Source organism: Neomonachus schauinslandi, chromosome 8 (assembly GCF_002201575.2).
Source record: "Neomonachus schauinslandi chromosome 8, ASM220157v2, whole genome shotgun sequence".
In the NCBI taxonomy this organism is placed as follows: domain Eukaryota; kingdom Metazoa; phylum Chordata; class Mammalia; order Carnivora; family Phocidae; genus Neomonachus; species Neomonachus schauinslandi.
In genome coordinates, this window is record NC_058410.1 from 52,957,658 (window position 1) to 52,984,341 (window position 26,684).

The 26,684-nt window shown below is 37.7% G+C and overlaps 1 protein-coding gene across 1 annotated transcript in view; it reads left to right on the top strand.

The window, feature by feature from the left end:
- SEC63 (SEC63 homolog, protein translocation regulator) overlaps positions 1-24,388 on the top strand; it is a 72,349-nt gene extending 47,961 nt beyond the window's left edge. The window contains exons 15-21 of the mRNA XM_021693065.2: positions 116-175; positions 377-550; positions 4,213-4,371; positions 8,489-8,590; positions 12,523-12,621; positions 21,500-21,604; positions 23,307-24,388. Of these exons, the coding sequence (XP_021548740.1) occupies positions 116-175; positions 377-550; positions 4,213-4,371; positions 8,489-8,590; positions 12,523-12,621; positions 21,500-21,604; positions 23,307-23,450 (843 nt within the window). The 3' untranslated portion in view covers positions 23,451-24,388. The remainder of the gene's footprint in view (positions 1-115; positions 176-376; positions 551-4,212; positions 4,372-8,488; positions 8,591-12,522; positions 12,622-21,499; positions 21,605-23,306) is intronic.
- Positions 24,389-26,684: the final 2,296 nt, after the last annotated feature.

Below are 26,684 nucleotides of genomic sequence, written 5' to 3' on the forward strand. Positions count from 1 at the left end.
TCCACCAATTGTCACCAGTTAAAAAACTTATTGGTCATCTATTTTGAAAGATTGCTTTATCTGAAAGGTAAACATAGGTTGATAGACTTTATATTTTTCTTCTCTCTGCTTCTAGGAAGTATTTGAAAAGGAGCAGTCGATCTGTGCTGCAGAGGAACAGCCAGCAGAAGATGGGGTAAAACTTGATTTTTCATACTTATCTTTCCTGGTGAAGGAAGTGTTTTCTTTTGTTCTCTGATTGATTTATATTGTTGTGGGAGAGTAATTCAGTTTGTGAAAGCATTTAGTTTAGCCATTTTCATCTAAAAATTATTCAGACTCCCAAATGAGACTGTTGCTATAAGTTCTGAGTGTGTATGTGTGTTGTTATTTATAGCAGGGTGATACGAATAAGAACAGGACAAAAGGAGGATGGCAGCAGAAGAGCAAAGGACCCAAGAAAACTGCTAAATCAAAAAAAAAGAAACCTTTAAAAAAAAAACCTACACCTGTGCCCTTACCACAATCAAAGCAACAGAAACAAAAGCAGGCAAATGGAGTTGTTGGGAGTGTAAGTTTATTACTGTTATTATCATTATCTGTGTTGAATTATAACATACACTAAAATGTTCACATCCTATGTGTAGCTCCTGAAATTTTACGTATGTATGTACCCATGGTACCCAGACTAAGATAGAAAACCTTAGCACCCTGGAGAGCTAACTTGTGTCCCTTCTTAGTCAGTGACCCCTCCATCTACCTCCATACCTTCCAGTTTTGGCTGTTATTACCATAGATTGTTTTGCTTATTCTTAAACTTCATGTAAGTGGAAATACGTTTGTCTGCTTTCATTCAACATTATGTCCATGACATTCATCTGTGTTGTGTGTAGCAGCTGTCCATTCTTTGTGTGTATGTGATACTCCATCTTATGAATACGCTCCAGCTTATCTGTTCTGCAGTTAATGGACATTTGGGTTGTTTCTAGTTTTTGCCTGTTATTGAATAAAAATGCTGTGCTTATTCATGTACATGTCATTTTGTGGACATTTCGTTTTTCTTGGGTATGTACCTAGCAGTGGAATTGCTGGGTCATAAAATAAGTGTATATGGTTAGCTCATTGAAAGAGCCTGTTTTCCAAAGTTGTACTATTCTGTGTTTCTACTAGCAGAATATGAGTTCATTTGTTCCACATCCTCACTAATGCTTGGTTTTACCATTCTTTTTTATTTTAACCACTACAGTGGATCTGTAATGGTATCTCTGTGTGTGGTTTGTATTTACCTGATAACTAATGATATTGAGCATCTTTTCATATACTTAGCAGCCATTTGAATATCCTCTTTCTCTATTGGGTTGTCTTACGGATTTGTAGGATTCCTTTATATATTCTGGATATGAGTCCTTTTTTACTCTCTTAATGGAAGCCTTTGGTGATACCTAATTTTAAGGAAGTCTTTCATTAATTTTATGGTTATTGCTTTTGAGTCCTGTTGACATTTCTGCCTATCAGAGATTTTAAGATTTTATTTATTTATTTGAGAGAGAGAGCACAAGCAGGGGCAGAGGGAGAGGGAGAAGCAGGCAAGCTCCCTGCTGAGCAGGGAGCCCTATGTGGGCCTCCAGCCCAGGACCCTGGGATCATGACCTGGGCTGAAGGCAGACGCTTAATTGAGCCACCAAGGTGCCCCATAGTATTGAGTCTTTTTACTCATAATCATGGTTTATCTTTATTAACTTGGATCTTCCTTAATTTTTTCTCAGCAGTGTTTTGTAATTCCCAGTGACAGAGGTATGACACATCTTTCATTAGATTTACCCTTTTGTATTTGATGCTTTCCGGTGCTGTTGCATATAACATTTTAAAAAAAAAAAAATCCATTCTTCAGTGTTTATTGCTGGCACATAGAGATACAGTTGTCTTCTAAATACTGACCTTGTATCAAGGAGTCTTGAACTGACAATATGGGCATACCTTGTTTCATTGCACTTCAGTTTCTTGCACTTGTCAGATACTGCATTTTTTTACAGATTGAAGGTTCGTGGCAACCCTGTGTTAGCAAATCTATCAGCACCATTTTTCTAGCAGTATTTGCTCACTTTGTGTTTCTGTCACATTTTGGTAATTCCCTCAATAGTTTACACTTTGTATTATTATATTCGCTATGGTGATCTGTGATCAGAGATTACAGCTCGCTGAAAGCTCCTGTGATGGTTAGCATTTTTTAGCAATAATGTATTTTTTAATTAAGGCATGCACACTTTTTAGACAGAATATTGCTTGCATGCTTAACATACTACAGTATAGTGTAAACATAACTTTTATATGTAGTGGGAAACAAAAAAAGTCATTTGACTTTATTCTGGTAATCTCTTTACTGCAGTGGTCTGGAACTGAACCTGCAATATCTCCAAGGTATGCCTGTAATTCTAACCATTTGTAGGTACTTTTTAAAAGATTTTCTGTGTACACAATCATGCCATCTGGGAATAATGACAGTTTTACTTTTTTCTTTTTAATCTTTTTGCTTTTTCTTCCTTTCTGTCTTACTGTATTGGCTGAAACTTTCAGTGTAGTAACGTTGGTTAGGAGTGAGGACGGTGGTCACCCCTGTCTTCTTGTTTATCTCCAGGAGAAAGGGAACAAACTATTAAGTGTGATGTTAGCTATAGGGTTTTTGTAGATATTCTTTATCAGGTTTGCTGAGAATTTTTATCACGAACAGTACTGAACTTTATTAAATGCCATTTCTCCATTTGTTGAGGTTGATGTGATTTTTCTCCCATTCTATAATGTAGTGAATTATGTTGAAGCATTTAAAAATTTTAAGCTGTCCTTGCATTCCTGGAACAAATTCATTTCGTTGTAGCATATTATCCTTTTTCATATTTATCTGGATTTGATAGTATTTGTTTAGAATTCCTACATCTATTTTATGAAAGAATATTGTTTTGCCATTCTCCTTTCTTATAATACCCTTGCCAGGTTTTGTATCCGTTTTATGCTGGCCTCATTAAACAATTTAGGAAGTATTCTTTCTTTCTTTTTCCTGGAAGAGTCTGTGTAAGATTGGGTTTGTTTCTTATTTGGAAGAACTATCTAGAGAAGCCATCTGGGCTTGGAGTTTTTAGAAAGGGTTTTTAGTTTTAGAGTCCATTTCTTTACCATATTCTACTTTTTTCCTTGTATCAATTTTAGTAAATTACATTTTTCAAGGAATTGGTCCATTTCTTCTAAGTTATCAAATTTATTGACAAAGTTATTCATAATATCCTCTATTTGTAATTTCTTTTGGAGCTGTAGTAATGTCTCTTTTATTCCTAATATTGGTAATTTATATTCTCTTTTTCCTTTGATCAGTCTTGCCTAATAAAAGTCTTATCTCAGTTTTATTAATCTTTTCAAAGAACCAACTTTTGGTTTTGCTTAGGTTTCCCTTTGTATATCTGCCTTCTCTTTAATTGACTTCGGGTCTCTGGTATTTACTTCGAGTTTTTTTATATTTAATTTGCTGTTCTTTTTCTTGCTTCTTGAAATGGATTACTAAATATTTTGTCTGGGATATTGGCTTTCCTTACTACATTATACTCTATCAGCTATAGAAGATAATATTAAATTCTCAAAGCAGTGCTTTTCTATGAGCTTTCCATTTCCCCATCTCAAATAAAATATATTGTATAAGTGGGGTGCCTGGGTGGCTCAGTTGGTTGAGTATCTGACTCTTGTTTTGGTTCAGGTCATGATCTCAGGGTCATGAGATTGAGCCCTGCATCCTTGGGCTCTGTGTTCAACACGGAGTCTGCTTGAGATTCTCTCTTCCTCTGCCCCCCCCCCCCCCCCTGCTGATGCCATGTGTGCGTGCTCACTGTCTCAAATAAATAAATAAATCTTTAATAAAAAGTACATATATATTGTGTGATTGATGTTTTGAAAGATGAGCCATGTTGCCATTGCAGTAGTATACTTTGCAAATAAAGGTAAAATATTTTTTATTTTACAAACATGAAAAATAAATAAAATAACTAACAATAGACAAATAAGCCAAATGTTAAAGTCTTTAGTCTGACTACCACATATGTATAAATACGTGTGTTTATAATTCTCTAAAATTCTGTATGAATAGTGAAATTATAATCTTGAGCTAATTTAATTATAATGACAATAATTAGCTTCAGGGACTCAGAATTCACTGAGATATTCAGAACTTCTGTGGTTGCTTTTTCCTTTTAGGAAGCTGCAGTAAAGGAAGACGAAGAAGAAGTTTCTGACAAAGGCAGTGATTCTGAAGAAGAAGAAACCAATAGAGAATCCCAAAGTGAAAAAGATGATGGTAGTGACAGAGACTCTGATAGAGAGCAAGATGAAAAACAAAACAAAGATGATGAAGCAGTAAGACTTTTATAGGTTTAAATAATTAGAATTATATACCTCTGATAGTTTTGGTTTTTGTTGTTTTTTCATTTGTTTACTTGTTTGTGTGCTTGTCTTAATACCCGTATATTTTATAATCTTATATTACTTTGTAAGAATATGTTTGTGGGATGGTGGTCAGAATTATAAAGAAAAATAGTTTCTAGCAAGGATTGGACCTCTTAATTTTCTTAAATCTTAATTTGCTGTTAGTATAGGTTGTGGATTTGAGGAGAAGTCAGTTTGGTGTCTTACAGTAATTTTCAACATTGGAGCTGAGTCTGGAAATGAATTAGGAAAGGTGGGTTATGGTCTAAGCAGTTACTTAGAGGAGTCTTTCAAAAGTTCTAGGTAGTGTTTAGAGTAAAACATTACTGTGGACTCTAATGTCAAGAGGTTGTTTAAGGAGAAGACTAACATTTACAGAATGCCACCTTGTTTAAGAGGTATATAAGACATTAAGGAAAGGCGGAGTCTCTAAGGAACTTACTAAGGTTGTGAGGGTAGAGAGAATAGGAAGAAGTCTCGTGGTGTGGCATTAAGTTGCACCTGATTTATAGATGGGCTATAGAAAAAGAGGGTTTGGTGGACAAATAATGGGTCCTTAGAGACTACTGCAAATGAACTGTAAACTGATCAGCTATTCCTTTATGTTTGTGTTGTTTTGTTTTTTTCTTACTGGGCCATCAACCTAAAAGTTACCCTTGTGGTTTAGGAGAGAAAAGGGGATTCCCTGAATAGCCTGTGAGGCACAGATAGAGGCCGAAAAGAGGATGAAAAAGTAAAGGGCAAAGGATAAAAGTATAAGGAATTGCAGGCATACCTTGGAGATATTACAGGCTTAGCTCCAGACCACCACAGTGAAACTGACATCACAATAAAGCGAATCAAATGAATTTTTTGGTTTCCTAGTGGGTATAAAAGTTACGTTTACACTATATTGTAGTGTAGTCTATAGAGTATGCAATAGCATTGTCTCAAACAATATGCACGCCTTAATTAAAACATTCTTTATTGCTAAAAAATGCTAACCATCATCTGAGCTTTTAGCGAGTTGTAACCTTTTTGCTGGTGGAAGCTCTTGCCTAAGTGTTGATGGCTGCCGACTCTTCAGAGTGGTGGTTGCTGAAGGTTGGGGTGGCTGGGGCAGTTTTTTAAATAAGATGACAATAAAGTTTGCTGCATTGGCTATTCCTTTCACAAATGATTTCTCTCTAGCATGAGATGCTGTTTGATAGCATTTCACCCATAGTAGAACTTCTTTCAAAATTGGAGTCAGACCTCTCAAACCCTGCCACTGCTTTGTCAACTAAGTCTTTGTAATATTTTAAATCCTTTGTTGGCATTCAACAGTTTTGACAGCATCTTCACCAGGAGTAGATTCCATCTCAGGAAACCACTTTCTTTGCTCATCCATCAGAAGCAGCTCCTCATCTGCTCAAGTTTTCTCATGAGATTGCAGCAATGCAGTCCCATCTGCAGGCACCACCTCTAATTCTAGATCTCTTGCTGTTCTTACCACATCTGTTACTTCCCCGCCCTGGAGTCTTGAACCCCTCCAAGTAATCTGTGAGGGTTGGAATCAGCTTCTTCCAAACTCCTGTGAATACTGATATTTTGACCTCTTCCCATGAATCATAAATGTTCTTAATGGCACGTAAAAGGGTGAATCAGAAGATTTTCAATATACTTAGACCAGATCCACCAGAGGAGTCACTCACTATCTGTGGCAGCTATCATCTTAAAAAATATATTTCTAAGCTAGCAACACTTGAAAGTGATAATTACTCCTTGATCCATTTGCTGCAGAATGGATGTTGTGTTAGCAGGCATGAAAACAACATTAATCTTACTGTGCCTCTCCATCAGAGCTCTTGAGTGACCAGGTGCATTCTCAGTGAGCAGTAATATTTTGAAAGGAAATTTTTTTTGAGTAGTTGGTCTCAACAGTGGGCTTAAAATATTCAGTAAACCATGTTGTAAGCAGATGTGCTGTCATTCAGGCTTTGTTGTTCCATTTAGAGAGCACATGCAGAGTAGATTTAGCATAATTCTTAAGGGCCCTAGGATTTTAGAATGGTCGGTGAGTAATGGCTTCAACTGAACATCACCAGCTGCAGTAGCTCCTAACAGGAGAGTCAGCCTGTCTCTTGAAGCCAGGCATTGACTTCTCTCTAGCTATGAAAGTCCTAGATGGCATCTTCTTCCAGTGTAAGGCTGTTTTGTCAGTATTGAAAATCTGTTATTTAGTGTAGCCATCTTTATTAATTCCCCTAGCTGGATCTTGTGGGTAGCTTGCTGCAGCATCTACACTAGCACTTGCCGCTTCACCTTGCATTTTCATGTTACGGAGATGGCTTCTTTCCTTAAACCTCATGAACCAACCTCTGCTAGCTTCAAATTTTTCTTCTGCAGCTACCTCACCTCTCTTAGTCTTGATAGGATTGAGGCAGGTCCTTGGTTTGGATTAAGATTTGGCTTAAAGAAATATTGTGGCTAGTTGGATATTCTGTCCAGACCACTAAAACTTTCTCCATACATGCAATAAGGCTGTTTCGCTTTCTTACCACTTCGTGTGTTCACTGGAGTAGCACTTTTAATTTCCTTTAAGAACTTTTCCTGTGCATTCACAATTTGGCTATTTGGCCCAAGAGGCCTAGCTTTCTGCCTGTTTCGGCTTTAAACTTGCCTTCTTCACTAAGCTTAATGATTTCTAGCTTTTGATTTAAAGTGAGAGACGTGCGGCTCTTCCTTTCACTTGAATACTTAGAGGCCATTGTAGGATTATTAATTGGCCTGATTTCAATATTGTTGTGTCTCAGGGAGGCCCAAGGAGAGGAGGAGAGATGGGGGGAACAACCCATTGGTGGTGCAGTCAGAACACACACGTTTATTGTTTAAGTTTGCCATCTTATGTTGGTGTCCCAAAACAATTATTATAGTACATCACAGATTACCATAACAAATATAATTAAAAAGTTTAAAATATTGCAAGAATTAACCAAAATGTAACACAGAGACTCAAAGTGAGCAAATAAATGCTGCTGGAGAAATGGCAGCAGTAGACTTGCTCGACACAGGGTTGCCACAAAGCTTCAGTTTGTGAAAACCGCAATATTTGAGAAGTACGGATGTGCAAAGTGCAGTTAAATGAGGTATGCCTGTAATGTGGTGGGGAGTTTGCCCTTGGGAGTGGTGGGGAAAAACAAGGATGACTTTTTAGCAGTTGCTGGCCCCAACTGTTTTTGTACTTTGGGAATTATATTGATTGCCAAGAAATTAAAGCCTATTAAGAATATTATTTCCCCAGGTGTGCTTTGAGAAAGAGTTGACATACTCTTTTCTGAGTATAGTATTAGGATTAGTAGAAGTGGCAGGTTAGTTTCTTTAGATACCAAAAATACATTCATTCAGTTGTCAAATAATTATACAAACAGTTATTCGTTATCTGTCACATTGCAAGCACTGTGTTAGATGAGAGGAATGCAAGCCAAATGTAAAACAGTTTCTGCCCTTGAATGATAGTAGGCTAGTGGGGGAGGCAGACTTATAAATAAACATTAAAGTACAAAAGAGATTATGCACATTTTGTGCAAGGTACAGTGAAAGCACAAAGGAGGGAGTGATCAACTCAGTTGAGGGAAATTTCTGGTATTCAGGAGCTCATGGTTTAGGCTTTAGCAGCTCCCGAAGGAATAATAGTAGGAATTTTCCAGGTTAGAGAAAGAGAGAGAAAACAAAAATCCAGACATGGTTTCGGAGGAGTGAAATAGCTTGGTGAATTCAGAGAAGTCAAGGTAGTTTGAAGTGACGAGAATAGAAAGTGCAGAGATAGGCAGTGACAGGAGACTGGAGTGGAGAGATTGGCCCAGGTCAGGTCAGATTATGACTGTATAGTTCATGCTAAAGGGCTTAGGTTTGATTTATGAAATGATGCATTACAACAGTTTTGAGCAGGGAAATGATCAAGTTTGTGGAACTGAACTCCGTGGTAGTTAGCATTGTCAGGAATAATAGCTGGAAGAAGATGGAAACTGTTCAATGAGAACATTTGAAAACGTGCTTGATTTCAAGTGTTTGATTTTTACTTTACTAGGAGTGGCAAGAATTACAACAAAGTATACAGCGAAAGGAGAGAGCTCTCCTGGAAACCAAATCAAAGATAACACATCCTGTTTATAGTCTTTACTTTCCTGAGGTGAGTTATTCATGGCTCAGTGTTTTCCTTGTCCCGTTTACTTTCTCTCCAGGTATTTTTCAGTTGCCTTTTATCCCTCTGTGGTGTATACTGGCTCAAATGTGCTAAAGATGATCTATTCTTGATAGGCAACATTTCAAAGGATACATTTCAGTATGAATTAGATTTTCACGTGAATGTGTCGTTTAATGGGAGGATTGTTAACTTTTTAAGTATTTCTGTGGTTTCCTGGGCTTCTGTCCTTTCTGTGGCTGGATGACTGAAGGTTGTGCTGAATGATGATTTCTCTTTAGCAGTTCAGGCAGTCTTGCAGACAAAGGCATATTTTGTCCTCGTCATAGGACTACATGGGTTCTGTGAATCCCTCACTTGTACCAAGTTTTAGATAGGAAGGAAAAAGTTCTTAAGTTTTCCCGTGGGTTTTCTCCGATGGTCCTCCACTGGCCACCAGGAACCACTACACCTGCGCTGGCCCTCGTAATTGCCCTAGTCCGTGGCCATAGGCAAGCCCGTGGCTGTGGGGCCAGCTAAGTTCAGTAAGAGTTGAGAGTGTCTGAGCCCCAAGCTCAGGACAGATTGATCAGTGCTGTTTGTTTCTCTCGTCCTTGTTTAGTTTGTGGTTGTGGCCTGCTCAGCTGTTGATCTCCTTGAGTTTTTTGTCTTTCAAATAAATTTGGGATTTGCATGATGTTTTGCTTTTGCCAGGATTCTATGGCCAAAGGTCAAGAACTGGTTGCCTCTTAGTTCAGGGAAGCTGTTCCACAGACTGCCTCACAGCTTTGCCGTAGAACCTTCTGCTCAGCACTCATGTTTGGCAGGTGATTTCATGTATAAATCTGCTTTTTGCTTTAGCATGTCAATCCAGAGTTGCTGGGGGCTGCTGAAGGCAAATTCCCAAGTAATTTGGCTTTCCTAATAATAAATGAATGGCTCTGCATAGACTGTTGTTTTGACTTGGAAAGAAGTGAGCCCAGGATTCCATGTTAATGCGCTTGCTGATCTTCTGGCATGTCCTGAGCTTTAGCCCATCTGTTAAGGGCATTTTGCCCATTGCGGTGGTAGCCTGCCAACCTCAAGGCTCCCGAAATCAAGCGAGTAAATTCCACTCATTGATTGGTTTTAGAAGTGCCATCGGATGTTATAAGCTGCATAATTTGTACCCTTAAAACAGATAGTTCATTTTAGACCATGCTTAGTTAATAAGCAAAACATCCATTCACTGCCTTAGAACATTTTAGCCTTGAAAATGCCTTTTTCTAATTTAAGCTACAACTGTACTGTAAACATCTCAAAGTACCATTTATCAGATAAAATTTATTTAGGATTTTCCTAACATCTGTCTACCTTCCCGTGTACCTACCGAACTACCCTAACAACCACACTCACTACCCACTTAAATTGCTTAAAGTTTTATGATTATAATTGACTTATATGTTACTGAAACTCATTCATTATGCTTAATATGTTAAGAATGGTGAGGAATCTCACACCACAGAAAAACTATTGAAAGTGCAAATAACTCATGCTACAATGTATTTTCCACTTTCACTATGTGCATCAGAGTCTAGGCACAAGTACAATGCCATGGATTAAAATTCACTAGCTTCTTAATAAATATTTTTGAATGAATCTCATTTTAATCAAGTAACCTGGGAGAGCAGAGGGAAAGGCATTCTCTTAGTGGAGAGGTAAAGAAGAATCGCACGTTCTTGAACATCTCCCTGTGCTACTTACATTACATATACGTTCTGGTAATGAGATTTCTGACAATGAAATGTCAGAACTCTTAAATGATTAAGGTGCCTGCCTCATTTCATTAATAATCATGATTATCATTTTTTTTAAAGATTATTTATTTGATAGAGAGAGCGCGTGCGCTCGCCAACACACGCAAGCAGGGGGAGAGGCAGAGGGTGAGGGAGAAGCGGGCTCCCTGCTGAGCAGGACCCTGGGATCATGACCTGAGCCGAAGGCAGGCGCTTAACGACTCAGCCACCCAGGCGCCCCCATGATTATCATTTGTCACGATCAGTGTGCTAGACATTCTAACATATCTTTTGCTCGTATTATCTCAGTCCATCTTCACAACACAGCCTGAGTTAGGCACTCATCATTTAACAGAGAAGAAAAGTGAGATTTAGATACGTGAAACAGTCCGGGTCTGTGTGGCTTTAAAACAGGCATCGGCAAACTACAGCCTGCAGACGAGTCTGCCTCCCTGCCTGTTTCATGAATGAAGTTTGACTGCAGCACAGTCACGCTCATTCTGTTCATGTTACAGTGGCAGGGTTGAGTAGTTGTGACTCAGACTCTGGCCCACTTTTAACACTGTGTGTGTGCAACACGCACAGAGGCAAACATACGTATATACACATATACCTATTGTGGTAGTCCCCCTTGGGTTAAGCAGAAGTTAGATTAATCATGTACTTGTGATTTATTTATTCTGCTTGTTAATGTTGTTGTAGTGCTTTGTAGTTTACAAGAGTTTTTAGTTGACAGTGTAGCATTCTTAGATCAAATTTTAATGTCTTGTGGATAAAATAGGAAGTGCAAGTGATTTTGGCTTAAAAAGGCATTTTCCCTATGATAACTGTTTTCAGTAAAACGTTATTTTTTTTTTAACTTTCTTTTGGATAATTGAAAATTTACAACAGTCTAGTGTCGTTTTGGTTGAGTATTTAGAATATCCTAGAGTTCGTTTTATTTTTTAGCTCCAAAACATTTTTCTTTAAGCCATTTTAGAAAGCTGTCTTCCCTGACCAATTCTTAAGCAGTGGATACCAAGAGATGACTAAACAGTTACTGTTGTGTCCTGCACAGCAGTGCTCACTGAGCACATTGAAGCTTGGTGCTTCTGGACTGCTTGGGCTGCTGCTTCTTTTTTTTTTTTTCCCTTAAAAGATTTTATTTATTTATTTTTTGACAGAAAGAGACACAGCAAGGGGCACCTGGGTGGCTCAGTCGTTAAGCGTCTGCCTTCGGCTCAGGTCATGATCCCAAGGTCCTGGGATCAAGCCCCCACATCGGGCTCCCTGCTCTGCGGGGAGCCTGCTTCTCCCTCTGCCTCTGCCTGCAACTCCCTCTGCTTGTGTTCCCTCTCTCTGTCAAATAAATAAATAAAATCTTTAAAAAAAAAAAAAAAGACACAGCAAGAGAGGGAACAAAAGCAGGGGGAGTGGGAGAGGGAGAATCAGGCTTCCCACTGAGCAGGGAGCCCGATGCGGGGCTCAATCCCAGGACTCTGGGATCATGACCCGAGCCAAAGGCAGACGCCGGACAACTGAGCCACCCAGGCACCCCTGCTTCTTTTTTTTTTTTAAATACTTTTCTGTCACTGTGCATTCTGGTGGCAGTTTCTTTACTGAGCTCTTTTTCTATGCCTAATCTTTTATGAGTACAACTAAAAATGCTGCACTTACTAAAATCATGTGCAGTGAAAGGTATAAATAGACTCTTAAATCTGAGATGCTCCCTTATGAGTAATATGTTTTAATGATTTCTGATTTGGTTTCCCAAGTCCCTTCCACTCCTACTTTCTGGCTTTTGCTTATTACTAGGTAAGATTACTAAGATTATTTGCTAGATGATATTGTAGTAGTTTATATTGTTTTATTTTTTAGGCTATCTTTTGTCATTTAAGGTTAATATAGGGGTTTTTAATACAGAGGCCCATCATTAGGGTTTTTTAAGGGGCCATTTGAAACCCTAAAATTACATGCAGAATTCTTTTGGACAGCAGATCTACAAATGGTTAATAATGATTTATTCATTCAGTAAATATTAAGTATCTGTTTTATACCAGGCACTGTATCTGTGCTGGAAATACTGCAGTGATAAAACCAGAACAATACCTCTGAAAGGAGACAAGGCTAAACAGTTATTTCTCTAGTTCTTTCTGATAATATAAACTTCTCTTTTTTTCTTTGCAGGAAAAACAAGAATGGTGGTGGCTTTATATTGCAGATAGGAAGGAACAGACGTTAATATCTATGCCGTATCATGTGTGTACACTAAAAGATACAGAAGAGGTAATTATCCAACAACATTATTTAAGTTTTTACAAATATATGGCATCTCACCATCATGCTGCTTCATAAAGTCTTCCTTAGAAATCAGTTTATCATATTTGGCTTATTGTATTTTATTTGTTAAGGCACATTTTGTAACTGTTCTCTGGTGACTGATTGGAAATTTATACAGTATTGTTAAAGGTAGGCAACTCTATCAGTCTTAAAAACTTGTTTTCAACTTATTTTTGGGAGTTTTCACTGTTAGTGTCTAAGAACATACGCCTTTTGCTTTCCTGTCCAGAATTTAATTATATTTTACAAAAATTTATGATTTTCATACTCATTGGATTAGTGCTAAGATAAATATCTTTGGTCTTAAAAACAAATTTAAGAACTGATAATTAGATTTTTAGAATGGAATTTTTGATTATGTGGCATTATTCATTGTTAATGTCATTACTAATATATCATAGTGATGAGTATATTTTATCCGTTTTTCTTGATTGTTTCATGCTACTTCTCTAGAAAAGTTCTTTCTGCCTGGATTTGGTAGACAAGAGCAAGGTTTTTTAGAATTTCAAGATAGTTCTGTGATAATTTTTTTTTAAAGATTTTATTTATTTATTTGACAGAGAGAGACACAGCGAGAGAGGGAACACAAACAGGGGGAGTGGGAGAGGGAGAAGCAGGCTTCCTGCAGAGCAGGGAGCACAATGCGGAGCTCGATCCCAGGACCCTGGGATCATGAACCAAGCCGAAGGCAGCCGCTTAATGACTGAGCCACACAGGCGCCCCTGTGATGTTGATTTTTAATCCAAAAGTATTTTCCCCCCTTTATAACCAAGTAGTAAATGTGTGAAGTAGTTTGCTGTTATTTATTTGACACTTAAAGTTAGTGCTAACTTAAGGGTATTTCTTGGATAGAGCAGTTTTATTATTTTTTTTTTTTAAATTTAAGTTCTACCTATTTTTGAACAGATAATAAATTCACCTAGTTAATAATATTTCAGAAGATATACAAAAGTACACTCATTGAAACATCCCTGTCTCTCAGTCACCCACTTTCCTTCCTGGAGGCCATCAATGTTATAAAATTTTTATGTAGTCTTCATGTGATACTGTATGTAAATTACAAGCAAATACACATGTGTATTTTCTCCAATATTACATATAAAATAGCATACACCTTTTTCTCTCAATGATATAACTTGGAATTTTTTCCAAGTTACTGCAGAAAAACCTTCCTCATTTGTTTTTACAGCTGCATTATACTCTTTTGTGTGGTTGTTTATTTAGCATTCTACAATTTAATGGACTTATAAATTATTTCTTTTGCTGCAGTGAATAACCTCATATGTCATTTTGCACATGTACAAACATTTATAGGATAAATTCATAGAGTTAAAATTAATCAGACGCTGTGTATATTTGTAATTTTGGTAGGTATCGCTAGATATTTATTTCTCTATAGGGAGAATGAATGTTTAAGAATGCCCTTTCTCTCTCAGTATATCAGACATTTTGAATGTCACTGCTGATCAGAAAGGTGAAAAATGGCATCTTAGTGTTATTTTTTCCCCCTCTCATCTTTTATTTTAAAAAGTTTCAAACCTATAGAAATGCTGCAAGCACACTACCATGAACTCCCATAGATCCTTTATCTACACTTATCAATTAACATTTTGCCTTATATTTAAGATAGTTTAATATCTTTCTCTGCATGTGTGCCTATAGACATCATGACATTGTAACTCTAAATACTTAAACATGTATCTCGTAAGAACAAGGGCCATCTCCTACATAAGCACAATGAAATTATTATATTCAGGAAATTTAACATTGATATGGTATTTAATGTGCAGTCCATATTCAGATTTCCTTAAATGTTTCACTAATGTCTGTTGTAGTTTTTGTTCTGTTTTTAAATTCAGGATCCATTCAAGGATCATGCATTGCATTTGGTTGTCATTCTTCTTTATTCTAGAACTCTTCTTGGCGTTTTTGCTTTTAAATTTTTCATGCCATCAACATTTTTGAGAGTCCAGGCAAAATATTTTGTAGAATATCCCTCAGTTTTAATTTGTCTCATTGGTTACTCAGGATTACATTCATCTTAAATATTTTTGGCAAAAATACTACATGAGTGATACAACCTTCTAATGAGGCACATTATATCAGTTTGCCCCACATTGGTGATACCATGGCTGAACATTTACTTAAGGCTTTTCTCTACTATAAAAGGTATTTTTTTCCTCTAATCTTTCAGGTAATACTTGGACACTATGTTAATATCTTGTTCTCTACTAGTCTTCTACCCACTCATTTTAATACCCTTTGATGATTCTTGCCTTGATCACTTTTTACTATGCTGGTTTTACTCAGTATAGTTTAAATTTTGTCTCTCTCTCAAGAGTGAAACTGAACATCTTTCAGTGTATTTGAATTGTACTTATTTTTATGTCTGATTGTGACCATTGTTCATTTTTGTTGGGTTATTGGTCTTTTAATTGGTTTGGGGAATTATTGTTGTTTTAAATATTATATCCCTTAGTGATATTTGTTGCAAATATTTCTCCCCAGTTTGTTTTACTATTGCAGTTGTTTTTACCAAGTAAAAATACAAACATTATTTATTTGGGTTTTTTTGGTAGTGTGATGTAGTAATTTTTTTCTTTTATGATTTCTGTGTTTTATGGTATACTGAGAAAGGTCAAACTGTGAGATTAATTTTAAAAAATGATAGTCCCATGAATTTTCTAGTTTGTTTTTCCTAGTTTGTTTGTTTTAATATATAATCTTGCCTACAAAATCTGGATTTTGGAGATTGGAGGCAGATCACCAGAACATCCAAATGCCATCTTAATAACTTATTCTTCCTTTGTCTAAGTGGAAATGAAACTTTTTCCTTTAAATTTTTATTTTAATCACCTGGTGCTTATCCAGGTGCACTTCTTAGTCCCCATCACCTTTTTCACCTATTCCCTGCCCACCTCCTCTCTGGTAACCATTGGTTCTCTATGGTTGAGAGTCTGTTTCTTGGTTTTTCTCTCTCTCTCTCTTTTTTACCCCCTTTTCTCATTTGTTTTGTTCCTTAAATTTCACATATGAGTGAAATCTTATGGTGTTTGTCTCTCTCTGACTGACTGACTTCACTTAGCATTATACTCTCTAGCTCCATCCATGTCATTGCAAATGGCAGGATTTCATTCTTTTTTATGGCTGAGTAATAGTCCATTGTGTGTATATTTCACATCTTTATCCATTCATCAGTTGATGGATATTTGATCTGCTTCCATAATTTGGCCATTATAAATAATACTGCTATAAACATAGGGGTGCATGTATCTCATTTTTTTTTTTTTTTTTTTTAGGATTTATTTATTTTGGGGCGCCTGGGTGGCTCAGTCGTTAAGCGGCTGCCTTTGGCTCAGGTCATGATCCCAGGGCCCCGGGATCGAGCCCCACATTGGGCTCCCTGCTCAGCGGGAAGCCTGCTTCTCCCTCTCCCACCCCCTCTGCTGTGTCTCTCTCTGTCAAATAAATAAATAAAAAATCTTAAAAAAAAAAAAGGTTTATTTATTTTAGAGAGAGAGCAGGGGGAGGGGCATGGGAGAGGGAGAGAGAATCTCAAGCAGACTCCCTGCTGAGCACAGAGCCCAACATGGGGCTTGACCCCACGACCCTGAGACCATGACCGCTGTTTGGGTAAATACCCAGTAATGTGATTGCTGGGTCATAGGGTACTTCTGTTTTTAACTTTTTGAAGAACCTCAGTTCTGTTTTTCACAGTGGCTGCACCAGTTTGCATTTCCCACCAACAGTGCAAGAGGGTTCTGTTTTCTTCACATCCTTGCCAACACCAGTTGTTTCTTATGTTTTTGATTTTAGCCATTCTGACAAGTGTGAGGTGATATCTAATGGTAGTTTTGACCTGTGTGTCCCTGATACGTCATATTGAGCATCTTTTCATGTGTCTGTTGGCCATCTGTATGTCTTTTTTGAAGAAATGTCTGTTCATGTCTTCTGCCCATTTTTAATTGGATTACTTGTTTTTTGGGTATTGAGTTTTATAAGTTTTTTATATATTTGGATACTAACCCCCCCTTTTTTTTTTTTGAAGATTTATTTATTTGAGAGAGAGAGCAGGAGGGGCAGAGGGAGAGGGAGAGAAGCAGACTCCTGGCTGAGTGAGGAGCCTGACACAGAGATCAGTCCCATGACCCTGAGATCATGACCTGAGCCAAAATCAAGAGTTGGACACTTAACCAGTTGAACCACCCAGGTGCCCCACTGGATACTAACCCTTTATCAGATATATCATTTGCAAATATCTTCTCCCATTCCATAGATTTTGTTGATTGTTTACTTTGCAGAAGCTTTTTTTATTGTGATGACGTCCCAATAGTTTATTTTTGCTTTTGTTTCCCTTGCCTCAGGAGACATATCTAGAAAAGAGTTGCTATGGCCAATGTCAAAGAAGATACTGCCTGTCTTCTCTTCTAGGACTCTTGTGGTTTCAAGTCTCACATTTAGGTCTTTAATCCATTTGAATTTATTTTTATATACGGTGTAAGAAAGTGGTCTAGGTTCTTTTGGACATGTTGCTGTCCAGTTTTCCCAAAAGCATTTGTAGAAGAGACTGTCTTTTTCCCACCAGATATTCTTTCCTGCTTTGTCGAAGATTAATTGACCATATAATTGTGGGTTGAATTTCCGGATTTTCTGTTCTGTTCCATTGATCTACGTGTCTGTTTTTGTGCCAGTACCATACTGTTTCGATCACTTCAGCTTTGTAATATAACTTGAACTCTGGAATTGTGATGCCTCCAGCTTTCCTTTTCCTTTTCAGTGTTACTTTGGCTCTTCAGGGTCTTTTGTGGTTTCATACAAATTTTAGGATTATTTGTTCTGGTTCTGGAAAAATGCTGTTGGTATTTTGGTAGGGATTGCATTGAATGTGTAGATTGCTTTGGGTAGTATAGACATTTAAAAAATATTTGTTCTTCCAATCCACGAGCCTGGAATGTCTTTCCATTTCTTTTGTGTCTTCAGTTTCTTTCATCAGTGTTTTATAGTTTTCAGAGTACAGGAATAGACCTCTTTAGTTAGATTTATTCCTAGGTATCTTATTGTTTTGGGTACAATCCCATTTTTTGTAATTGGGATTGATTGCTTAATTTCTCTTTCTGCTGCTTCATTATTGGTGTATAGAAATGCAACAGATTTCTGTACATTGATTTTGTAGCCTGCGACTTTATCAGTTCTAGCAGTATTTTGGTGAAGTCTTTTGGGTTTTCTATGTATAGTATCATGTCATCTGCACATACTGAAAGATTTCTTTCTTTCTTACCGATTTGGATGCCTTTTATTTCTTTCTGTTGTCTGAGTGCTGGAGCTAGGACTTCCAGTACTGTGTTGAATAAAAGTGATGAGAGTGGACATCCTTGTTTTGTTCTTTACCTTAGGGGAAAGGTTCTCCGTTTTACCCCATTGAGGATGATGCTAGCACTGGGGTTTTGCATATATGGGTGGCCTTTATTATGTTGAGGTATGTTCCCTCTACACCTACTTTATTGAGGTGTTTTTTTTTTTTTTTTTTTTTTTCTTTTAAGTAGTCTCTACACCCAGCATGGAGCCCAGTGCGGGGCTTGAACTCGTGACCCTGAGCTGAGATCAAGAGTCAGATGTTTAACTGACTGAGCCACTCAGGTGCCCCTTGTTGAGGGTTTTTATCATGAATGGGTCTTGTACTTTGTCGGTTGCTTTTTCTGTGTCTGTTGGAATGATCATATGGTTTTTATCCTTTCTCTTATTGATGTGTGATGTATCACATTGATTTGTGAACCAACCTTGCAACCCAAGAATAAATCCCACTTCATCATGGTGAATGATTTTTTTAATGTATTGTTGGATTCATTTTGCTAGTATTGAGGATTTTTGCATCTGTTTTCATCAGAGATATTGGCCTATAGTTCTCTTTTTTTGTGTGTTATTTTTATTTGGTTTTGGTATGAGGGTAATGCTGTCCTCATAGAATGAATTTGGAAGTTTTCCTTCCTTTTCTATTTTTTGAAATAGTTTGAGAATAGGTATTAACTCTTCTTTAAATGTTTGGTAGAATTCTCCTTTGAAGCCATCTGATCCTGGACTTTTGTTTTTTGGGAGTTTTTTGATTACTGATTCAATTTCTTTGCTGGTTATCATTCTGTTCAGGTTTTCTATTTCTTCCTGTTTTAGTGTTGTACGGTAGGTTATATGTTTCTAGGAATTTATCCATTTCTTCTAGGCTGTCCAATTTGTTGGCACATAGTTTTTCATAATAATCTCTTTATAATTGTTTGTATTTCTGTGGTGGTGATGGTTATTTCTCCTCCTTCATTTGTGATTTTATTTATTTGGTTCTTTTCTTGATAACTGGGTAGAGGTTTATCAATTTTATTGTTTTTTGTTTTTTTTTTTTTTAAAGAATCAACTCTTGGTTTCATTGATCTGTTGTATTGTTTTCTTTAGTCTTCTGGGTCATTAATTTGTTCCTCTGCTTCTTCCACCCTGCCATTCATTCCATCAAGTGTGTCTCGTTTTGTTTATTGAGCTCCTTATCTCTGCTATTGAATGTGGTCTGTGTTAATGGTCTCACTGATGTCTTCCCCTCTTTACTCAAGCCCAATGAGTATCCTTATGATCATTGCTTTAGGTTCTCTATCAGGCATGTTACTTATATCTGTTTTGCTTAGATCTTCTGCTGTGGCCTTGTCCTGTTCTTTCATTTGGGAGAGAGTCCTCTGTCTTTTCATTTTGTCTAAGTCTCTGTGCCTGTTTCTCTGTGTAGGAAAGTCAGCTATGTCTCCTGTTCTTGAGAGTAATGGCTTTTATTTAGAGGAGGTGCTGTGGTGCTCTGCAGTGTAGTGTCCCTTGTTCCCTAAGGCCTGGTGCTTCAGAGAGTATCTCCAATGTGTGCTGTGTGGGCTTTGCTTTTGTGTTCTGCCTGCTTTATCTTTCAGGCCAGTTGTCTGCAGAGGGTCCCTTTGCCTGTTGGTGGGTGGTGTTTGGTCCGTGGCCTGAATGTGGCAGGTTTTAACTAGGTGTGTTCTGGTCTGCTTGTGAAACAAGTCTTGTTGCCACCAGCCATGGGAACTGAGGCCCTGCCAAACTTGGGGCCCACTGTGCTGGGACTGAGGCAAGTGTAACTGGGAGGGGTGGTTCCACTGGAGTGCAGGTGTTCCGGGGGCTTGGTGTAAGCAAGTTAGGTAATGAGAATTGGCACTTCCACTGCTTCCTGCAGGTGGTCCTGTCTTATGCTGAGAAGTGGGGGTGGGGGTAATGGCCCCAGCCAGGGGTCTCTCTGTGATGCCCTCTGAGATGAGTGAATACCTCCGCACTGTGAGCCCCATGCGCTTTTCAGGTCACTGTTTCCATGCTCTATGTCCATGGACTGTATGCCCTGCCTTTTCTCTGAGAGCAGCCCCAGTACCATCTGAGCTCTCCCAGAGCCAAGCGTGCTGACCTTTAAAACTCCAGGCTTTAAGCCCTGCTGGTTGCAAGAACTCACGAAATTTGGGCCCTCTTGCTTTCCAAGAGGGAAATTCTTGGAAATGCTATGGGAATTCCTTTTCCCCATGCACTCCCCTATGTGCTGGTTTGTCTCTTGCTCTTCTCTGCAGCTGCAGCTCCCTCCCTACCACAGTGGCCATGATCCATTTCTCTTCCAAACTATGTCTCCACGCTTCCTCCCTTCTTCGACATGGCCTCTTCTCTCTGTTCTCACAGCCCTTAGCTGTGGTGTTTGTTCTGGCAGTCTTCAGTTCGATTGCTGGGGTATTTAGGATGATTTGGTAGTTATCTAGTTGTATTCATGGGATGATGTGAGCCTAGGGTCCTCCTATTCCCCTGCCATCTTCCTTTCCCTGGAATTGAAATTTTTAAGAGTTTGTAACTCTTTGTATATATGAAGTTTATGATTTAATAGGAAATAAATATCTTCTTGACCTTTTAAGGCACTGGGCATGTTTTAAAAAAATTTTTTATTTGAATATAGCTGACATGTTTTTTATTTGAGTATAGTTGACATACAATGTTACATTAATTTCAGGTATGTAACAGTGATTCAACTTCTCTATGTTATACTATGTTCACAATGAGTACAGCTTTGGCTACTGCCTATCAGCATACAATGCTATTACAATATTATTGACTGTATTTTCTGTGCCGTACCTTTCGTTTACATGACTTACTAATTCCATAACTGGAAGCCTGTATTTCCCATTCCCCTTCACCCATTTTGCTCATCCCCTCATCTCCCCCCCCCAACATTCTCTCTGTCAACCATCAGTTTCTTCTCTGTATTTATAGGTCAGATTCTGTTTTTTATTTGTTTATTCATTTGTTTTTTAGATTCCACATATGAGTGAAATCATATGGTATTTTCAGCATTGGGCATTTTTAAAGGAAAACTCACTTCTCCTGTGTTTCTCATTTCCTCACACTACTGTCACACTCACACCACTTTTGACACCAGGTGTGTGGGTTTTTACCCACACCGAGCAGTTCTCTGTCATACCAGCTGAGTGTCCTGCAACTTCACTCAGTGCTGGCACTGTTTATCTGGAGTTAGCTTCAGATCCCACAGGGTAAGGGCTCAGTTCCATAAGACTCCCCGTCCCCCATGTGCTTCAGATTTACAAGTCTCAGGTTGTCACCTGTACTTCTAACCAGCTGGCTATGAATTGGGATTCCCATGATCCCCTCCTTGAGTCTGATAATTTGCTAGAATGGCTCCTAGAACTCAGGGAAACACATTTACTAGTGTATTATTAAAGAATATAATAAAAGACCTAGATGATGTTGTTTTTTCCATTTCTCAAAATACGGATTTTAAGTGCTGTTTTTTTTCTTCTAGGTAGAACTGAAGTTTCCTGCACCAGGCAAGCCTGGAAATTATCAGTATACAGTGTTTCTGAGATCAGACTCCTATATGGGTTTGGATCAGATCAAACCCTTGAAGGTAAGAATAGTGACTAATAAATATGGTTGCCTGTTTGAATAAGTGCTTAATATACTAGGAAAGCATTTCTAGTTCTGAAATGTAGAGTAATAGAGGGAAAAAGATGTCTTCTCATACTTCATATATGATACACTCAATGGCTTGCTCTTTTAATAATAAACTTGAGTTGAAGGAGCATAATGCTTTAGAACCTCAAATATAAGTTATTAGAATGATTTAGAATGTTAAATATAAATTACTTAAGTGATACTCTTTTTTAATTTTATTTATTTATTTATTTATTTATTTATTTTTTAAGATTTTATTTATTTATTTGACAGAGAGAGAGACAGTGAGAGAGGGAACACAAGCAGGGGGAGTGGGAGAGGGAGAAGCAGGCTTCCCGCCGAGCCGGGAGCCCGATGTGGGCCTCGATCCCAGGACCCTGGGATCATGACCTGAGCCGAAGGCAGACGCTTAACGACTGAGCCACCCAGGAGCCCTGTTTATTTATTTTTTAAAAGATTTTATTTATTGGGCGCCTGGGTGGCTCAGTCGGTTAAACGACTGCCTTCGGCTCAGGTCATGATCCTGGAGTCTCTGGATCGAGTCCCACATCGGGCTCCCTGCTCTGTGGGGAGCCTGCTTCTCCCTCTCCCCCTTCCCCTGCTTGTGTTCCCTCTCTCGCTGTGTCTCTCTCTGTCAAATAAATAAATAAAATCTTTAAAAAGTAAATAAATAAATAAATAAATAAAAAAGATTTTATTTATTTATTTGAGAGCGAGAATGAGAGAGAGAGAGCGCACAAGAGGGGAGAGAGGGAGAAGCAGACTCCCCGCTGAGCAGGGAGCCCGATGTGGGACTCGATCCCGGGACTCCAGGATCATGACCTGAGCCGAAGGCAGTCACTTAACCAACTGAGCCACCGAGGTGCCCTTAAGTGATACTCTTAATGTACTATAATTTTCTATGACTTTACAGGGCCTCACCAACTGGGTTCTGGGTTTTGTTTTGTTTTTGTTTTTTTAGAAAAGTACATGTATTTTCCCACAGATTCTGTTGGAGTGTTTATTAATTTCTGAGATTAATTTTTTTTTATCATCTTATACATTTTGTATAAGTATCATTTGAAGCACGTTCCTATCAATGTTTACCAGTTTCACTTGAGGTTTTTATAAAAGGCCTTCTGTTGTGTAGCGTTGTGGTGAAATGTTGTTGCATGGTGTACTGGAGTCCCAGAGTAAAGGGAGCTGGGAAAGGCAGGCCTGTTTTTTCCCCACGAGGGTACCATATTTCTTTCCATTGTCTATAGAATTTCACTTCATGAATATGGAGGCTGCAAAATACTTTTTTGAAAGTCACACTTGAGTTTTTCTTCTCTCAGCAGACTTATTAAGACATAAGACTTACTAAGACATAACTCAGTGTTCTTGCTCAAGAATCACAATTATTAATCTTTCATTGTACAGAATAAATAGTATAGCTTCTATAGAATTAAAATGTCAGACCGTATTTGAAATTTAACTGCATTCGCATATTAGATTACCTTTTTATTTCTGGGATGAATGTCTATTGTAAATAAATATGTTAAATTTAGAGTTAACAACCATAAAGTCTGTTTCTTTATAATTGCTGTGGTCAAAGAAAACCTTTTCTTTATCAGATATTTCTTCCATTTTTCCTCCCCAAATTTCTGATGTCTGCATTTAATTCTTCTTTATAGTTGGAAGTTCATGAGGCTAAACCTGTACCAGAAAATCACCCGCAGTGGGATACAGCAATAGAAGGGGATGAAGACCAGGAGGACAGCGAGGGCTTTGAAGATAGCTTTGAGGAGGAGGAAGAAGAGGAGGAAGATGATGACTAAGCAGTACTATGAATGGACCACAGTATTTGCAACTTTTTGCTGTTTTGGAAGTGTATAAGAAACCAGAAACAGTGCAGAACTGATGTTGAGGGAGGTGTTTAGTTCTTTACTAGAAATGGGTGCATAATATAACTAGGCAGTGGTGATGCCTTGGTACAGTCTGAAAAATGCTTAAGGCTTGTTAAAGCCTTTCAAGTATGGGATGGTGCATTTATTTCATTGGCAAATGATAATAAACCCTTTGTTATAACTGTCCAGAAGTGTGGGCTATGTATTATCTGATCAATTTATGGTCCCAGTAAAAGTAAAGGTACATGAAAACCAATCTATAAGTGAGCAGTTTTTCTTTGTTTAGCTTTAGTTTTCAGCAAACATGAAAGTATGATAAACACCACACATGTTTTTAGTAACATCTGCTCAAGTTTTAAGCTTTTGATAAGCTCTGTCATTCATTTATTGACATTTTGCAGTGATACAAGACTATTTATAACAGCTCCATTCATAGCTTTAAACTTTTTATTTTTACCTGTCTTGGTCATAAGTTGGCATTCTGTCCCATTCCACATAATATAGAGGGCTACATTTGGGGATTTTACTTTTCTTAATTGCCCAGAGTTATCAGACAGATTATAAAAAATGGCTTTTAATGGCTTAAAACATTTTTAAGCCTCTATTTTAGCAGATCAGTGCAGGATCTAATTCTTTTTATAAGCTGTAGGTCTAAAAATGATTGTGGGACCATATGTTCTCTGATGTTGGTGACTCATGTTATTAAACCTTTTTTAAAAGGTTCACTATAAAAGCTGAAATACATTCTTAGCTTTTAATCCACCTGACTCAGAAGCCTTTTAAGGAAAAAAAAAACACATAACTTGCAAAGGAGGCATTTTTTTGTATTCATTTTGGACTCCTGTCAATAAAATAGAAGTTTGACTCATTTTACGTTTGTAATGGTGTGTGTCTTTTTACTTCCAGAGAAAGGATATAATAGGATAATTCACTCTTTCAACTAAAAATTTAATAATGTACATTACTGCGGAAGTGATCGCTATTTCTGTATGGTATAGAAAAGCCCATGTGTGGGAGGAATTTCCCCCTCACACATTGCAACCCAGAAGGATAGTGCTTATAAAGAGTAGAAATGTATACATGATGAATCATTGAGGTAAAATGAATATTTTTATTACTAGATACTGAGGAAGCATATGTCTGTAATATTATAAGACTGTAATAGTCCTCGCCTATCAAAATCTCCGTAGGCCAAAGTACTGTTGGAATACTAATTTGTGACCTTATTGATTTAAAAGGTTGCCACATTCCATGCAGAATTGGTATTTTGTTACTGCGGTAGTTGGAAATAAAATTTGAAAATTACCAAAAACATGAATGGTTGTTCTGGTTCTAAATTTAGGATATAATTTCTACAATATACTCAAAGCAGTTTCTTCATTGGAATTTCCATCACCTGTTTTTTTGTTAGTTTGTTTCAGAGGTGTTAGTGAGACTCTTCCTTGGCAGTCAGTAGCCCCCCTGAGGATTTGTTTCATTTTACAAGTAGAAGGTGGGTTCAATTTTTGAGTCAGGTTTTTCTGAGAAGCTCCAGTGTCAGGTGAGACAGCAGCTGGTCACCCTAAGTGCAGTAGACAGGAGTGAGGCCAGCCGGTAGCAACAAGCAAAAGGGGGTTTGAGGAAATGTGTGACCAAACGAAACTGTGTAATGTGCACATCTCCTGGTTTTCTTGAAGGATAATATTCAAGAAAAGTATTTCTATTCTAGTGGCTATTTTGTCTGAGGTTTTATTCTTTCAAACAACTGGCTTTCTGTGTTTGAGACTCTAGAGAGGATAAATTCACAACCCAGTAACTCACCACAGTGCTTAAAAAAAACAGGATCACCTTGACCTTAGAAAATCCCACCAGGCTGTTTTCCTTTGCCCTTTGTGTGCTACATACATACTTCCCAACCACGCAAGTACATTACCCTCTAATTAGTACTTTAGGTAAAAAAACCTTCCATATTGCAATAGTGAAAGAACTGAGCCTTCAGCTTATAGTTCCTGTCTCTCCAGCCAATCTCAGAACTCCATATCCCTTCTTCTCTTGATCAAGATTTGATAACAAACCCTGGTTTGCATTTAATCTAATGGAAACTCTTAATGTAGTTTCAGTTTTGTTTTCCTGAAGAAACCGACATTTTATCAACAGAATAAATGAACATATAGATGAAAACATTCAGTGTGTGTACACAAAGTGAAACTGGTTATTTATGAAATTAAGTTACTTAAATTGTGTAATATTTTAATCTCTTTAAATTGGTGAAGTACCTATTAAAAGGTAACTCTTCCATGAGGAAACCAGAATTGAAAGTCTAGCAGTTGTTTGTCATGTGTGTATCTCAATCTCAAAAGTCAGATGTTTGTGTCCTTTCTAAAAATTTTTAAGTTTTCATGAATATTTTTTAAAACTAAGCACTTTGAACAAGGTTCTCTGTAGAGAACAATACTCTTCTAGTTCTCCCAGCTTGTACTGAGGGGTGGCGAAGGACGAGACTGTCCACTGTACTCCACTGCATGGCGGGAAGCTCAGACCTCGGGCGCAAGCAATAGGAGTAGGAGGTTGCCAAAGGACTGATGGGGAAGAGGGTGGGGGAGGACGTTGAGGAATGTAATGAAGCTCTCTCGAGTGCATCATTGACCATGACGTTTATCTAGTTATTTGCTTCAACAAATCAAAACCAGATGCAGGAGTGTTCTTTCGCAACAATTACTTCAAATGTGATTCAGCACTCTACATATTTTTTGAGTGGTTGCTCATCATTCATCATATATTCACTGAGTTGCTATGATTGGATCCTGGAGTTATAGAAATAAAATAATTCATGTTCCTAAGGACTCACTGGTATTATGACAGGAAGATGTGTGGCAATCCATTCTAATCCATTTGCATTAGCTAATGGCCATTGTTTGGAATGCTTTTTTTTTTTAAGTCTTTTCCACTGTAGGCAGAGGAATTTTTTTTTTTAGATGCTAGGTATTGGCTCTTTATTTTTTTTAATAAGCGAATCCTCATCCTTTATTTTGAAGTATTTCTTTAAAGCACTTTTCTCCCCAAATATTCTCACTCAACTCCATGAAATCCCCTATTTAGTTTGCCTTAAAATGAAACAGCCATCAGTGAACCATGAAGTAACATATCACTAGCTGTGTTGTGATTAGTCCAAATATGTCTTAAGTT